Here is a 16,446-nt window from a genome sequence, read left to right on the forward strand (position 1 = left end):
GTACCCAAACATTATATGTGTACATGTATGGCCACCATTATGAATTGTGTAACAAATATTTGTCTCATTTTTCTTAAGGAGGAAAGGTTGACACCACAAAATTAGACAATGCCCTGGAGAAGATGGGAGTGGAACTCACAAACAAAGAATTGCAGCATCTGCAAGAACATCTGCCAGTTGACAGTAAGAATTTCTGCTGTTGTGGATATTATCTAAGGGAGTTAGACATATGTATGAGGAGCCATGAAACTACATTTATTTCTCTGTACTGAAGCTTTGTGATGCATTTAGAAAGGTTAAGTCTTGATTGAATTTATCAAAGCATTGCCCCATTCACCTGAAGAGTTCAGATGATCCAGCAGTGGACAAATGTGTGTCTTGACACCATCCACTCCCTCTTGCCATCCTTAGAAAAGTACTTTGGAAATTGTTTGAATTAATGTGGCTTTAGGTTTCAAAGGTTAATTTTCATTCTTTTAGGCTTTAAAATATAGACATGAAAGGAGTTGGCGGGGGAAACTTGGGATGGGAAGAGAGAGGAAAGGGAAGGGGGAAATGATGTAATCTTTTTTTTTTTTTTTTTTTGGTTTTTCAAGAAAGGGTTTCTCTGTGTAGCTTTGCGCCTTTTCCTGGAACTCACTTGGTAGCCCAGGCTGGCCTCGAACTCACAGAGATCCGCCTGGCTCTGCCTCCCGAGTGCTGGGATTAAAGGCGTGCGCCACCACCGCCCGGCTGATGTAATCTTATTTTAATTAAAATGTACAAAAGTAAAAATGTATAGATCAAGATGTGATATGAATTCATTCAAAAGTGTCTTATAATTCTGTGGTATAACTGGCAGGAGTCTTCACTGGGAGTGACTTAGTTTAGGAAAAGAAAACAAGTAAAGAAAAGGTAAGAACATTGGTAAATAGAAGGAGTGAGAAGACTTGAGAGCAAGAAGTGCTGGAGACCAGGAACAGAGTTGATCCACTGTTTCTAGACTGAGACTCCTGGTAGGATCTGGTTCTATCATAGCAGTGTCCTGATGCGGAGTCAAATCTTAGTTTTATATATTTAAAGTATATTAGTGGATTTGCTAGGTAAGGCATTCTGTTTTCAAAATGATTTTTTTATTATAGCTGATGGAAAGGTACATCTAAATATACTTCTGGATGAAATTGATCGTCTTAAAAAAGAAAGTGAGTGCAAAATTATGTCTAAAATAAGAAATCTTAATCTGTATTAATAAGCCGTGTAATAGATGTGATACACAGTACTTTGGTTCTTTGTACTTCAGAAAATAGTACTCATTACAGTTTTTGACTAGGAACCGAGAATTTCTTAACCATATAGACCATTTTCTGGATAGTCTGTACAAAAAATTAGCCCTATTCATTTAGCTAAAGTTTTAGTCTTGCAATGTTTACTTTCAGTTCGATAATTTATTCAGTCAGTCTTTAATGATTCTTGAAGTTCTAGGTGCCTCTCTAGGTATAAGGGATGCAGTATGGAATCAGATTATGTCCTTGTATTCATGGAACTTGCATTTCTTTGATAAGTGGGGCAGAAATTAACAGAAAAAGAAAATTTTTGGAGAGCAGTAATGCTATTAAAGAAAAAGATGGCATGGTTGGCAGTAACGGAGAACTGACTTTGCCTTAGATTTAGTAGTTACAGGATGCCTAGAGCGATGTTTGAGTTGGTTTGCAGCTGGCTTCCTTTTAGAACTTTGGCCAAGTAGATGTTTCATCAACATCAGTTGAATGGAATAAAGTTTCCGTCTGATTCTGGTATCAAATCTCATTTCTACTTGGATAAATTTTGAACATAGTAATGATGATGTATGGACATTGTTTTTACCATGGAGTTGTAATACATTTTTCAAAGTTCATTCTCTTTCCTAAGAGGAGAAGATTGATGTCAGTGACCTTGACACCATTTTGGAGAAAATGGGAATGGATTTCTCTGACGAAACATCTGGAGGAGTGGCACAGAATTGGCAAGGTAATTGTGAGTATGCTAGACACGCTCTTCAGAACATGGGATAGTGGGTTTCTGACCTCATACTCATGAAATTTGAGCCTCAAAGTGTAGATGTAACCAACCGTCTTATTAGATAAGAAACACAGAACCAATGCAAAGAAGAAAGCCAAGAGGTCAGAGCTAAGAGCCTTACCCGTCTGCTGCAGCTAGCCTCTTCAGCCAAGAGACCTCTCCAAAAGAGACCTACTTCCTGTCTGTTTGTCTTTATATAGACTTTCTGTTCTGCCTTCTCATTGGTTGTAAAACCAACCACATGACTGCCTTGTCACTGTCTGTTGGCTGTATCCTTGAACACACAGAGATTTACCTAGCTCTGCCTACCAAGTGCTGGGATTAAAGGCGTGCACCACCAACGCCCAGCTCTGCTGTGGCTTGCTATTAGCTCTGACCCCCAGGCAACTTTATTTATTAGCATACAAATAAAATCACATTTCAGTACAAATAAAATATCACCATATTTCCCCTTTTCTATTTTAATAAAAAGAAAAAAATAAAAAGGTTATAACTAACATAAGAAAAACTATATACAAAAGTACAATAACTATATACAATATATACAAGTAATAAATACCTAAACAATGTCTAGTCCATTTGTATTTGACAAATTCAGAGAAAATAATTCCATTATCTATCCTATTTTGGTAAGTCCAAAATGTACCTAATTCACTTTCTATCCTAACTAGTCTTCAACTATAACTAACTAATCTTCAACTATAACTAACTAATCTTCAACTATAACTAACTAATCTTCAACTATAACTAATCTTCAACTCCCTCAGAGACCCAAGAAGGAAATAATATTACCTAACAAAAATAAAAACAGGAAGTGCATGCAAGCAACTTCCAAAAAATTTGTGAGTTGACAGAAACAGCCAGTTGCCTGGACAGTCACCTGAGGTTTCTCCGCAGTGTTGGGGCATCATCTTCAGCCTATAGGCTTAGCGTATCTGACAGACTCATTTGTGAAGTAGGATGTACACAAGGTCAACAGTTCAACCTCACATTGGGTGAGCAGTCCATGTACCAGAAACACCTGAATTCCACTAGTGTCATGTCATGATTCAGGATTTTAAATTCTGGAAATTGTTGATGGTTTTTTAATTCAGCTGTCCGTTCTTCTTGGCTGTGTAGATATGGCTTCATCTCAGCATCTCATTCTTCTTCACATCGCTCTATTAAATACCAGTCTACTATTGAGAGGCGTGAGCTTAGTTACTCTTCAAGAATAACTGTTTCAGCTGCTGTTCCATTGCACATCAGAAGCCATCGGCCCACTGCCTGTTCAGCTGCCTTCGAAGAAAAGGGCACTGTACCTTTTCCAGATTGTGAAGGCCTCTTCAGGGATGGTGCCATATTGTCCTGGCCTCAGAAGATGCCTTTTGATAAAGCCATAACCACGCTTGTTTTGGCAAGAATCAGTAGTCCTTTGTTTCGTGTCCTGTCTGTCCTGTTTGTCAACAGTTGATTTGAGGATACTTTGTTGTCCAGTGACTAACTTTTGCCACAATGAAAGTTAACTCCATATGCAGTTTCTTCAATGCCCATATTTTCTCTGAAGTAGATTGGTACTGCCAGGAGCTGACATGTCTCATAGTCATAACAAAAAAGAAAAATTTTCTAAGTTATTAAAACATTTTAAATGCCATATTCTGTAGCTCTCTGAAGGGTTTGAAGATGACCTGTCTATCTAAAATATATCTGCTCAATTTTTAAACATATCTAATATGACTACAAGTTCTATTGTAATGTCTAACTACTAACTTTCATTTCTTTATATCCTAATAGTTGGTAATAATAACATTCAAGGATCAGAAAATTGCAGTACATTGTTAAATGAACGGTATAAGTATATTAGCAATATACATATATCATTTTCTAACAAAATTAATTTCAATATATATAATTTGTATACAATATAAAACAATCCAATCCAATGTATTTAAAGCTAGTAATTGTCTTTTTCTTTTCTTTTCTTTCTTTTCTTTTTTTTTTTTAAACAAGAACCTTAAATCTAATCTCCTTTGCTTAGCCTTTTTCCTAACCCTTAACAACAACTTGTAACTAACCCCCCTAAACAATGAAAATTATCCCTGACCCAAAACCCATTAAAAAAAACAAAAAACCACCCGCCCCACACCACCTCTTTGGGAATGTGGGCGTCGTATTCTTAAAATTGCTTCCTGCTGGGTATGGGCGAAGTTATCTTTATCCTGAAAGAAAAATTTTAGGTTAATTGTCAAATTCTAGGAAAGGTAACTATATCCTTCGTTATCCAGTCTGTGTATAATGCCAAAGTTCAGGGTTTAATCTCAAGTCCTTATTCAAGTAGTCTTTGAGACTGGATCATCTCAGCTAGCCCTCTCAAAATTGCTCTGAGCACCTTGTAGTTCAAAGCTGATCTGTAGATGATGTTTGTCAGCTTAGTGATATTATTATTGTGCACGTGGAATTGTTGTTGTTGTGGGGCCCCATCTTCTTCCTGGAGACTTCAGTTGATGTTAGGCCTGGCCATGATTTCCTGCCGAAAACTGATAAGAGACTCGAACACAAAGACATATATATGCAGCTAATTGAAGCCTTTTTTCTTTCTAGAATTAGTTAGTACTCTATATGACCATTCATATCTTAACAAAGTTTAAAATGTATATGTATATATATATATATATCTTGTAAATTTTGATATAAAATTTATACTTTAAGAAAAGTTTAAAGAATCAGAATAGAATCAAAGAGTTGAGATTAGTAATAGAATAGTCCCTTAATTAATTTGGCTTTTCTCCTGTCCCATAGCAGAAGATGGCTCTTTTCTTTTGGCATGATACAGGGAGTTTGCATTTTCCTTTTAACAACATGCTTGAGTTTAAAGAAGGAGAGAGCCATTCTCCAACTCCAAAGTCAGCTTTAAATTTTAATTGAACTGGGACTATTAGAAGACCAATAGTGTTAGATCTTTAGAGAAGAGCAGAAACAAACATTTAGGAAGACATAAAATTTTTTAGATGATATACCCATATGCCATTTCACTGTTTCCTGGGAGAGATGATTTGTCCCTTTTCTTCAGTTGTCTCATTTGTCCAGTGTTCTTCAGATTCCTTAACCTTCATTCTCCTAAAAGACAAAAACAAAAACCTTTCCCCAAGATTAATTTTGGGGATGTTCCTTTTTGGCAAGTTATTATCTGATTAAATGAAAAGGCATGTGTTACTGGTATAAGTTAGTTTAAATTGGATGTTCATGTTGATTGATGAACTATCACCTCCTCTAATTAAGAGGTCTCTCTTGTAAAAATATCCATTCCAATATAATATCTTCCCTCTGCATTAATATTCCTGTAGGAGAATGCCTAGAAGGTAAAATAACCAAAATGCAACCCAGCTTTGGATCAATACGATCTATCTGCCCTTCATGTACTTTCTTTTCTACCAAGGCCAATTCTTTCTCAGCTTCAGGTGATAATTCCTTTGGACTATTTAAGTCCTTGTCACCTTCTAAGGTTTTGAACAAATTATTCAGTTCATATTTTACCCCAACAATAGTTCGTAGATGAGAAATGTCTCCAAATTATCTTTGAAAGTCATTAAGTGTCTGTAGTCTATCTCTCCTAATTTGCACCTTTTGGGGTCTAATTTTTTGTAGCTCTATTTTATATCCTAAATAATTAATAGAATCTCCTCTTTGTATCTTTTCAGGAGCAATTTGTAATCCCCAGCAAGGCAAAATTTTCTTTACTTCTTCAAACATTCTTTCTAAAGTATCTGCATTTGAGTCAGCTAGTAAAATATCATCCATAGAATGATAAATTATAGATTTAGGAATTTTTTTACGTATCACTTCCAATGGCTGTTGTACAAAATATTGGCACAGAGTTGGACTATTCAACATTCCCTGTGGGAGGACCCTCCATTGAAATCTTTTAACCGGTTGAGAATTATTTTAAGTAGGCACTGTGAAAGCAAATCTTTCTCTGTCTTTTTCTTGTAAGGGTATTGAAAAGAAACAGTCTTTTAAATCAATAACTATGAGAGGCCATCCTTTTGGTAACAGAGTAGGCAAAGGAATTCCAGATTGTAGAGAGCCCATTGGCTGAATTACTTTGTTAATTGTTCTAAGGTCTGTTACCATTCTCCATTTACCAATTTTCTTTTTAATAAAAAATACAGGAGAATTCCAAGGGCTGGTTGATTCTTCAATATGCTGAGCATTTAACTGTTCTTCTACCAGCTCTTCTAAAGCCTGGAGTTTCTCTGTTGTTAAAGGCCATTGCTGAACCCATACAGGCTTGTCTGTTAACCATTTTAAAGGTAGAGCTGTTGGTGTCTTTGGAAGATCATCAGTTGTTGTGCCCTGTTCTTGTATAATATGGATGGCTGGTGACCACTCATTAGAATATCTTCTAATATTTCTCTCAGAAGCATGTGCTAGTTTATGATTTGTTTCTGAGATTGGAGGGATGTTAATCTGAGTATTCCATTGTTGTAACAAGTCTCGACCCCACAGGTTCATAGCTATGTTAGCCACATATGGATTTAATTTTCCTCTCTGTCCTTCTGGACCTATACATTCAAGCCATCTTGCACTCTGTTTCACTCGAGATAATGTCCCAATTCCTAACAGTTGACCGTTTACCTCCTGAAGAGGCCAAGTTGGATGCCAAAATTCTGGTGCAATTATGGTAACGTCCGCACCTGTGTCTACCAAACCAGACGACAAAACACCATTTATTTTTATCAATAATTTTGGTCTTTGTTCATTAATAGAAGTTTGCCAAAAAATTTTCTTTATGTTTTCTTCTGAATTTTCTATTCTCTCTGTTTCATCGTCCTGACCAGCATGATTTATTCCAATAGGCATTTGGTTATTTAATTGCTCTGAGTAGGGGTTTCCTCTATGACTGCAGGAAAGGTTTGAACTGGATTTGCTATGGGGGCCTGCATGAGGCCCCTCTGGGAGTTTCCTGAAGACTGCGGCAAAGGATTACCTTGCCTGTCCCTTGTTGATCTACATTCATTGGTCCAGTGTTTTCCCTTACCACACCTTCTACATACTCCAGAAGGAAGGGGCATTCTGTTGCCATTGTTCCTTGAAGAAACATTGTTTCTAGGAATGACCTGTTTACAGTCCCTTTTCAAATGTCCTTGCTTTCCACATCCAAAACATCTAACATTCCTCAAACCTTTTGAAATTGCTTCTCCTACCCACATATCATCATGGTCATGAGCCTCAACATTAACTGTGTCTCTAATCCAATCTTCCAAAGGTGCAGATCTTGCCTTTAATGGCCTGATTATTCTTTTGCATGCTGCATTCACATTCTCAAAAGCCAAAGATTCAATTATTATCTGACTAGCTTCTGAATCCGGGACCATTCTCTTTACTGCTGAAGCCAGTCTTTGTAAAAAAATCTGTGAAAGATTCTTTTGGGCCTTGTATAACCTTTGTAAATGACTCAGTTTTTTTCCTGGTTCCTCAACTCTGTCCCATGCATTCAAGGCTGCCATTCGACATAAAATTAGGGTTTGGACATCATATAAACATTGTGTTTGTACTGAAGCATATTGGCCTTCTCCAATAAGCTGATCCTGGCAGACTTGTATTCCTTTATCCCTCCATTGTTTTTCTATGTTTTTAGCCTCATCCTTGAACCAAGTTAGCCACTGGAGCCTTTGACTGGGTTCCAGAACAGCTTGTGCCAGCTCCCGCCAGTCCTGTGGTATAATCCTATTATACGTTGACCAAGAGTTTAACATTTGCTTTACATATGGGGTATGCATGGCATAAGATACTATTGTCTCCTTAAATCTTCGTAAATCTAACATTTCAATTGGAGCCCAAATATTTTGTGTAGTCATTTGATTAGGCAACTGCTGTACGGTTACCGGATAAATTAAGGGTGACTGTGTGAAAACAGGCTTTCTTTCTGTAACCTTATGATCCAATCTTGAAACAACTTCACTGTTAATTTCTTCTGTCTGAATTTGAATTTCTCTATGATTCATTTTTACAGATTTAACAAGTTTTTCTAAAACTGTTATCCTGGCACTTAAATTGACTATCTTTTTAAATAGTAAAATGAGGATAAGCATAGTAATAAACTGCATAATTCCATCAACATTAATCTTCTCATATAGTTGTTCCATTGTCAGACTGCCTAAAATTTCAAACAAAGCCCAATTTTCTTCCAATGTACACATAAAACCCATTTTTTTTAATGTGGAAAAAATTTCTTTTTTAAATAGTTTCCTTTAAAATATCTGATATGTTAAGTGACTTAACAAGTCTGCATAGAACAGTAGAAATCTGAGGGAATTTCAAAACAACCATCTAGTGTTTGAAGTGTGAATACAGAGAGAGAGAGAGAGAGAGAGAGAGAGAGAGAGAGAGAGAGAGAGAGCGCAAGAAAGCATAGCCATAAGTTCTGGCTCTCCAGCCACGTGTTCCTGCTTGAGCCGAGTCAAGGCTTGGCTCTGGCTTCCTTAAGCTCCGACCATGTGTGTTGGCTTTACAGGCAGGGACCCTGTTCGGCAGGGCAGGCCTGAGTTGTTTGTAGCACCGGCTTTAAGCAAGTAGCTCCAACTGTGTGCAACCACTTGGGACTACAGTCAGTCCGGCCTGAGGCCAAGCTGATCTGGACCTGAGCTGGGCCCAAGCTAGGGAGCCGGGCCACTCAGGCCGGAAACCGGACCTGCTGCCAAGCCAAGCCAAGTGGTTTTTAATGGATTCTTGTCACGTTGGGTGCCAAATGTAGATGTAACCAACCGTCTTATTAGATAAGAAACACAGAACCAATGCAAAGAAGAAAGCCAAGAGGTCAGAGCTAAGAGCCTTACCCACCTGCTGCAGCTAGCCTCTTCAGCCAAGAGACCTCTCCAAAAGAGACCTACTTCCTGTCTGTTTGTCTTTATATAGACTTTCTGTTCTGCCTTCTCATTGGTTGTAAAACCAACCACATGACTGCCTTGTCACTGTCTGTTGGCTGTATCCTTGAACACACAGAGATCTACCTAGTTCTGCCTACCAAGTGCTGGGATTAAAGGCGTGCACCACCAACGCCCAGCTCTGCTATGGCTTGCTATTAGCTCTGATCCCCAGGCAACTTTATTTATTAACATACAAATAAAATCACATTTCAGTACAAATAAAATATCACCATATCCAAGGACAGTTGAACACATCTTAAGATAATCCTGCCTAAATAGATTCTCTCTAACTGAAATAAACCCCACTTTTATGGTATTTAGGGTAGTTTGTGTTTCTTGATCTAAAGCCAAAGATATAAAACCATGCACTTTATGCTGCGTTTTGAGGAAGAAAATTACAAAATGTGTACAGGGGGTGTCTGTCCTTTATGGCGTATTAGAGGTTAAAAAAAAAAAGAAATATATAGGCAAAAGTACAAGTGAAAATAATTTGGGAGTTAGAAATATGAGATTAATAAAGGTCCTTGCTGAAGAATAAATGTGGTTATGATCAGTGTAAGTAATACTGGTGTGGGGCTGAGGAGATGACTCTGTTGGTGAAGTGCTTACATTTCAAGCATGAGGACCTGAGGTGTGCATCTGTAATCTCGATGCTGGGGATGTATAAATGGGAGAATCCAGCTAGCCAATGGATAAGCTCTAGGTTCAGTGAGAGACTCTGTCTCAATAGATAAGATGGGGAAGGATCAAAGACAACATCAATATTCACACCAAGAGTACACATGTACTTGTACACACTCATGCACAAGCATGCAATACTGGTGGCAGATGGTGCTGCTTTTAAATGTTGTTCCAGATTGATTTGATAGAATGGAACAAGGGCTGATTTGGGAATCTGAAAGTTTCTAATCTCATATTCTCTGTTCACAATTAAAAATTTCACAGGGGTTGCAGATTTAGCTCAGTTGTAGATCACTTGCCTGGCAAACATAAGGCCCTGGGCTCTGTCCTCAGATGTGTGTGTGTGTGTGTGTGTGTGTGTGTGTGTGTGTGTGTGTGTGCATAGTGGGGAGGTAATTTTACAGTTTGGGAAGCTCATTGTGGTCTTTGTGATGTGTAACTTGCCCTACAGTTGATGGGAAAGTTCAATTTAGTAAACCTATGGAGTGATATTCTGCTATTCCTAGGAAGAAGTTGATATACTAATGCTTTAAAAAAAATATTTTTAGACCCAGCGCTCAGAGCGTGAAGCTGTAGGATTTATGGCACAAGGCCAAAGCTTTAAACTTTTCTGAAACTTAATTTTTTCCTAAGTTAAAATCCCTCGCTTCACAGGTTGTACAATGCAGTGCATGCATATATCTGTCAAACAGAAGGGTTGTGACCAGACATGGAGTCTTCTGGAAACTTGATCTTAGACCTCTCGTATCTGCAAACTGATTTTTTTTTCATCAAAAATAAGTTTTTAATTTTTATGAACTTTTTAAAAATATGAATTTTTAGACATTTGTTAAATTTAATTTTCTTCCTTTCTTTGAGGTTAAAAAAAATCAGATTAACGGGCTCAAGAGAAAAAAATCAAAATGATGAGTTTGGAGATTATGTTTTAATTTAAAATAAATTTTTTGTTATTTTTAAATTATGTGTATGCTTATGTGTGGGTGTGTGCATTGAGTACAGGTACCCACAAAGGCCGGAGGAGGGCATTGGATGCCCTGGAGCTGGAGTTACAGGTGATAGTGAACTGCCTGATGTGGGTGCTGGGAACTGAACTTCAGTCCTCTGCAAGAGCAATAAGACCGCTTAACCATCTCTTTACTCCTGTCTTTAAATCATTGTCCTAATGCCTAATGTAGTTTAACACTGTAATGCTTCAAACGAAAGAATATGTGTGCTATTTTAGGAGAGCTCAGTTCTCATGTTTTTATGGTATGGGATGGAAATATAGAAATGTGACTATAATGAAAATCATGTTGGTTGCCTATGTTGTTTCACAGTGAAGAATTTTGTGTTGTTTGTGAATCTCACAGTGGTCTCTATGATTTGTACTTTGTTTTACAGTTCAACTTAGCAAACCACTGGGTGCAGTTCCACGTGTTTCAGGTAAGAAGAGCAGACAAAGTGGAGGAGATACTAATGCTTTGAAAATGTATTTTTGCCAAGCATGGTGGTGCATGCCTATAATCCCAGGACTCAGGAGGCTGAGGCTAGGAGATTGAAAATTTGAAATTTTCTGGCACTTAGCTTTTGAATAAAAGTTATGTTTGTTGTTTGTATGTGTATGCACCTATGTGCTTATATGTGTGCATGTGTGTGGATACATGTATCAGAGAGTGCATGTGGAGGTTACAGGAAACTTTTTGGAGTTGGTTCTCTCCTTCCACTATGAGATCTGGAGATCAAACTTAGGTCATCAGCCTTGTGTAATAAACATTTTTACCCACTGAGCCTTCTCACTGGCCCAGGATTAACTTTATGTGTTAAAAGTTACCTGCCTGGAAATCTCTGGCCAGATGTGGTGAAGGCCCCTTCTCGTTAACCATGTTTCCTCAGCCTCTGAATGTGCAGCTTGTAGACCAGTTAGATGATGAGAGGGACTTTTGGAGAAGATGTGTAGTAGAATATTATTTTAAGGCTTGTTACTTTTGTTTATGTTGCATTTATTTAACTCTGTGAAGCTGTGTTACTGTGCCTGTCTAAAACACCTGATGGCTGTAGAGGAATTTCTAAATGATCTTATTACTAGAAAACATGGAGCCAGATATAGGGGAGAAAACCTGAGAGAGATCAGAGGAATAGGAACAGCCACGTGCTAACCTCACCTCACCAACTCCACAGCCTCCAAAGGCGAGACTTCCTGTCTACCCACGCCTATATGCCTTGCTGTTCTGCCATCTAATTTGCTTTCTCTGTCCAGCTACATCACTTCCTCTTCATGCCCAGCTCTGTCACTTCCTGTCTGTCTGTACAGACCTCTAGACCTCCATGGTTAACTAGTCTTGGAATTTAAGGTGTGTGCCACCACGCCTGGCTCTGTTCCCAGTGTGGCCTTGAACTCACAGAGATCCAGACAGATCCCTGCCTGCCAAATGATAGGATTAAAGGCATGTGCTGCTATTGTCTGACTTCTATGTTTACTAGGCTGGCCTTTTCCTCTGATCCTCAGGTAAATTTTATTGTGAGACACAGTATATTGGGGGACATAATGCATCACCACAGGTGGTCTAATAAAGAACTGAACAGCCAATAGCAAGGCAGGAGAGAGAGATAGGTGGGGCTGACAGGCAGAGAGAGTATATAGCATGAGAAATCTGGGGAAAGGAGGAGGAAAAAAAAGAGATGGAGGAGTGAAGAAGTAGTCAGAGAAGGAGGACTCCAGGGCTCAGCCACCCAGCAACACAGCAAGCCGCAGAGTAAGAGTAAGATTTATAGAAGTAAGAATGGGAAAAGGCCAGGCAGTGGTGGCGCACGCCTTTAATCCCAGCACTCGGGAGGCAGAGGCAGGCGGATCTCTGTGAGTTTGAGGCCAGCCTGGGCTACCAAGTGAGTCCCAGGAAAGGCGCAAAGCTACACAGAGAGACCCTGTCTCAAAAAACCGAAGGAAAAAAAAAAAGAATGGGAAAAGCCCAGAGGCAAAAGGTAGATGGGTTAATATAAGTTAAGGAAAGCTGGCAAGAAATAAGCCAAGCTAAGGCTAGGCATTCGTAATTAAGAATTAGCCAACGTATGTGATTTATTTGGGAGCTGGGTGGAGGGCCTCCCAAAGAGCAAAAAACAAATAATAACAAAGATGTTTTTAAAAACAGCAATTTCACAAGGAGTTGGTGCAACCACCCATATTTATAGAGCCTGAGTCCTCTGAATATGAGGGTGCTGTGTGCTAAAAGGCAATCATTGAGATGGAAGAGCACCGGCAGGGCCATGTAGACCACAGCAGTAAGGAGTCTCAATAACTAACTGGAGGAGCCAGAGCTGGAGGAGCCAGGGGAGCCTGAGGAGCCACCCCTGGAGCGGGAGGAGCCAGAGGTAGCTTGCAATGAGCACCAAGTGATTCTGTAGGCAAGAGTTGATGAACTTCCAAGAACACTGGAGAATGGAAGAACTGCACCACCAAGAGGTTCAAAATGAATCAGCTTGCGCTCATGGAGGAGGAGCAGTGCAGGCACTGTGAGGAAGAAATGTAGCAGCAACAAATAGTATGGTGCCCTGCAGGAAGAAGTTACCAGAACTTTCCCCAGTGTGAGAGCAAAAGATATAAAGATGGAACAAATAGCTATGGGAGGCACTATGAACTTAAACACGAGACCTCCCTGCTCCTGTGCTCCAGGATGTACTCCAGCTTCTCCAGGACCAGCTACTCTGATGTCATATGGAAACTTGGGATTCATCCTACCAACCCCTGAATGTTTTGGCCAAGTCGTTAGAAGGGATTGGAGTAATTGATGGAAAGTACTACTGCATTCCACGGTGCAGCTCCTGAAACTTGATTATCCCCAAACAAATGCTGCCATTGACAACCAAGGTGCAGTGTCTACTCTCCTATAACTAGAAGCCATCTCTTTGGACTAGCCATGATTCTACCCAGGAAGAGTGTTAGGAATTCCTCCCACTAGCTGGTTCTTCCCTGTACTACTAATCTAGGGAATATGTGTGGGAACTGATTCACAGGCTATGAGAGGCAGTGCATGAACCCACCTGCTTTCTATTGCTGTTTCAAAACACCATGACTGAAAGCAACTTGGGAAGGAAACAGTCCCCTATTACAGTCATTCATCAAAGGAAGTGAGGCCAGGAGCTCGAGGCAGGAGATGGGAGGCAGAAACTGGAGCAGAGGCTGCAGAGGGGTGCTGCTCACTGGCTTGCTCCCTGTAGCTTGCTCAACCTGCTTTCTTACACAATCCAAGACCAGCTGCTCAGGGGTGGCACCGTCCACAGTGAACTGGGCCCTCCCACATCAATCATTAATCAAGAAAAATGTTCCAAAGGCTTGCTAACGGGCCAATCTATGGGGACATTTTCACAATTGAGAGTCCCTCTTCCCAAAAGACTAGCTTGTGTCAATAAAAATTTGACAAAAAACTACCCAGGACAACTCCTGTCAAATACAAGGTTGGCACCAGACCCCGAGTCTTCAGGCGCCTTGATCCTGGACATCATATGTCCACAACTGATGTCTTGTTTGAACATAACTTTCTGTTGTCTGTAATTTAAAAGATGCATGGCTTGCTAGACATTCTGTAAGTTTCATTTTTTTCTTTGAGTAAAAAACAGATTTGAGAGCTCAGGGAGAGCATCAAAATGATGGGTTTGGAGAAGAATATTTTTAAACTCTTATGTAATTGATCTAATGCCATGATGTGGCTTAGCATTGTGGTGTTTTAATAAAAACAGGATATGTGTACTATTATTTTATGAGAGTTCATTTCTCATTTACTTACATTTGGGGAAGGGTTACAGAAATAGGACTCTGGTGAAAATTATGTCAGTGTCTTACATTTTCCTTCACAATTAAATTCCTCATTGTGAATCTCATTATGGACTTTGTGATTTGTCTTAGTAAACCATTGAGTGAAGTACTACCTGTTCCAGGTAATAAGTTGATACAGAGCTGAGACACTAATGTCTTGTGAGGGGCTGGAGAGATTTCTCAGTTGTTAAGAACACATACTTCTCCTACAGAAAACCCAAGGTTGGTTCCTAGCACCCACATCAGATGACTCACAACTGCCTGTACCTCCAGTTCCGGGGGATCCTATGCCTCTGGCATCCATGGACATCTACAGCACAGTACATAAACACACACACACACACACATAATTAAAAGTAGCAAAAATAAATTAAAAAAATATTTTTGTCTGGTCATGGTCGTAAATGCCTACAATTCTAGTACTTGGAGGCTAAACTAGGCTGGGTAGTAAGACCCAGTCAGAGACAACAAACAAACTATATGTGTGTGCCTGTGTCTTTGTGTTCTTGTGCATGTGTTTGCACATGTCTATGCGTGTGTGTGTGTGTGTGTGTGTGTGTGTGTGTGTGTGTGTGTGTGTAAAAACTGGAGGACAACCTCAGATGTCATTTCTAAGAACCATTTGTCTTGTTTTTTTTGAGACAGTCTCTCAGCAGCCTGCAATTTGCCTAATTTCCCCCGTTTCTCTGTGAATTTTCTCTTTTTCTTTAGCCGTCAGCATAGACTTGGTTGAACTGAATCTCACAGCTGACTTTTAACCTTACCAACTTATTGTTAATTTGTTTTCCAGTGCTAGGACTGATGTTTAGTTGTTAAAAAATATTTCAGTCTCTGTTGTGTTTTTGGAATCCTGTTTTCTTAAAGTTCTTTGAATTTCCTTAAAAACAGCTATTTTAAATTTATTTTAGTTTGTACATATCCATCACGTGTGTGTGTGTGTGTGTGTGTGTGTGTGTGTGTGTGTAAACCAGAGATTGACATCAAGTGCATTCCTCAATTGTTCTCTAATTTTTTACCTCATTTTTTTTTTTTTGAGTCTGGGTCTCTTACTGAACTGGAGCTCACCAGCTGGTTAGGCTAGCTGACCAACGAGCCCAAGGGATACTCCTTTCTCCACCTTACCTAGGTTACAGGATATTTCTGTCTACCTTGCTGGGTTACACACATATGGGGCAGCATCCAGCTTTTATGTGGGTTCTGGAGGTCCAAACACAGGTATCATGTGTGTGCTGCAAATCTCGTCTACTGGTCCATTTCCCAGACCCTAGCCTCAGATTTTGGGGCCTCATCTTGTCCATATAACTTGATCATGGTTTCCTGCAGTTCTTAGAGATTTGGGGGTTACCTACATCATTATCTGCGCACTGACGATTAAGCATCTACTCCAATCCTCATAACTTGACTTTCCTCCTCCTAGAAATCCCAGCAAGCTACTTGTCTTCTGTGCCTGATCACTACTCCTATTTCAGCATGAAATATGCCCCAAACCCAGATTTACTGCCAGGCCATACTTGGTGTATTGTCACTGTTTCAACACTAGAGACTGCTGTAAGCCCAAGTTAATCCCAAATCTGTGGTTGTTTTTAAGGTTGGACTGGAAGAGAAAAGAGTAGTCCACCCCAGGGCTAGAGCGGCCCAGATGCTTTATACATAGCCATTGACTTGTGTCCTGATAATTCCTCAGGTCTTGGCTTCATTATGAGGGTCCAGCTTTAGTCACCAAAGCAGAAAAACAAAATACCTCTCTCCCTTCCCTAAAGCAGAGAATGATTCTCTTTGTGCTGTACTGCCTCGGAATTTGGAAAGGAGAGGCAGGGCAATCTCAGGGCTACAAATGCTCAAACACTGGGTTACACCTGTTAGTTACCCACAGCTCGCTAAAATCAGAGCAGTGCAGAGGTAGGAACAAGGTCTATTCTGTTATGACCTGATTGATACTATGATTGTATACATGGCTTGAAACCTCTACAGGTGGCCAGGGATGATGCTATGCAGAATCCAAGTCCATCCAATTGCTGCTATTGGTCTTTGCCTGAT

General features: G+C 39.6%; 1 protein-coding gene across 1 annotated transcript in view; it reads left to right on the forward strand.

The window, feature by feature from the left end:
- Efcab13 (EF-hand calcium binding domain 13) overlaps positions 1–15,167 on the forward strand; it is a 129,952-nt gene extending 114,785 nt beyond the window's left edge. The window contains exons 41-45 of the mRNA XM_059270740.1: positions 79–183; positions 1,122–1,181; positions 1,888–1,986; positions 11,004–11,063; positions 15,121–15,167. Of these exons, the coding sequence (XP_059126723.1) occupies positions 79–183; positions 1,122–1,181; positions 1,888–1,986; positions 11,004–11,063; positions 15,121–15,167 (371 nt within the window). The remainder of the gene's footprint in view (positions 1–78; positions 184–1,121; positions 1,182–1,887; positions 1,987–11,003; positions 11,064–15,120) is intronic.
- The last annotated feature ends 1,279 nt before the right edge of the window (positions 15,168–16,446 follow it).

The sequence above is a fragment of the Peromyscus eremicus genome, chromosome 8a (genome assembly GCF_949786415.1).
Source record: "Peromyscus eremicus chromosome 8a, PerEre_H2_v1, whole genome shotgun sequence".
NCBI classification, from domain to species: Eukaryota; Metazoa; Chordata; class Mammalia; order Rodentia; family Cricetidae; genus Peromyscus; species Peromyscus eremicus.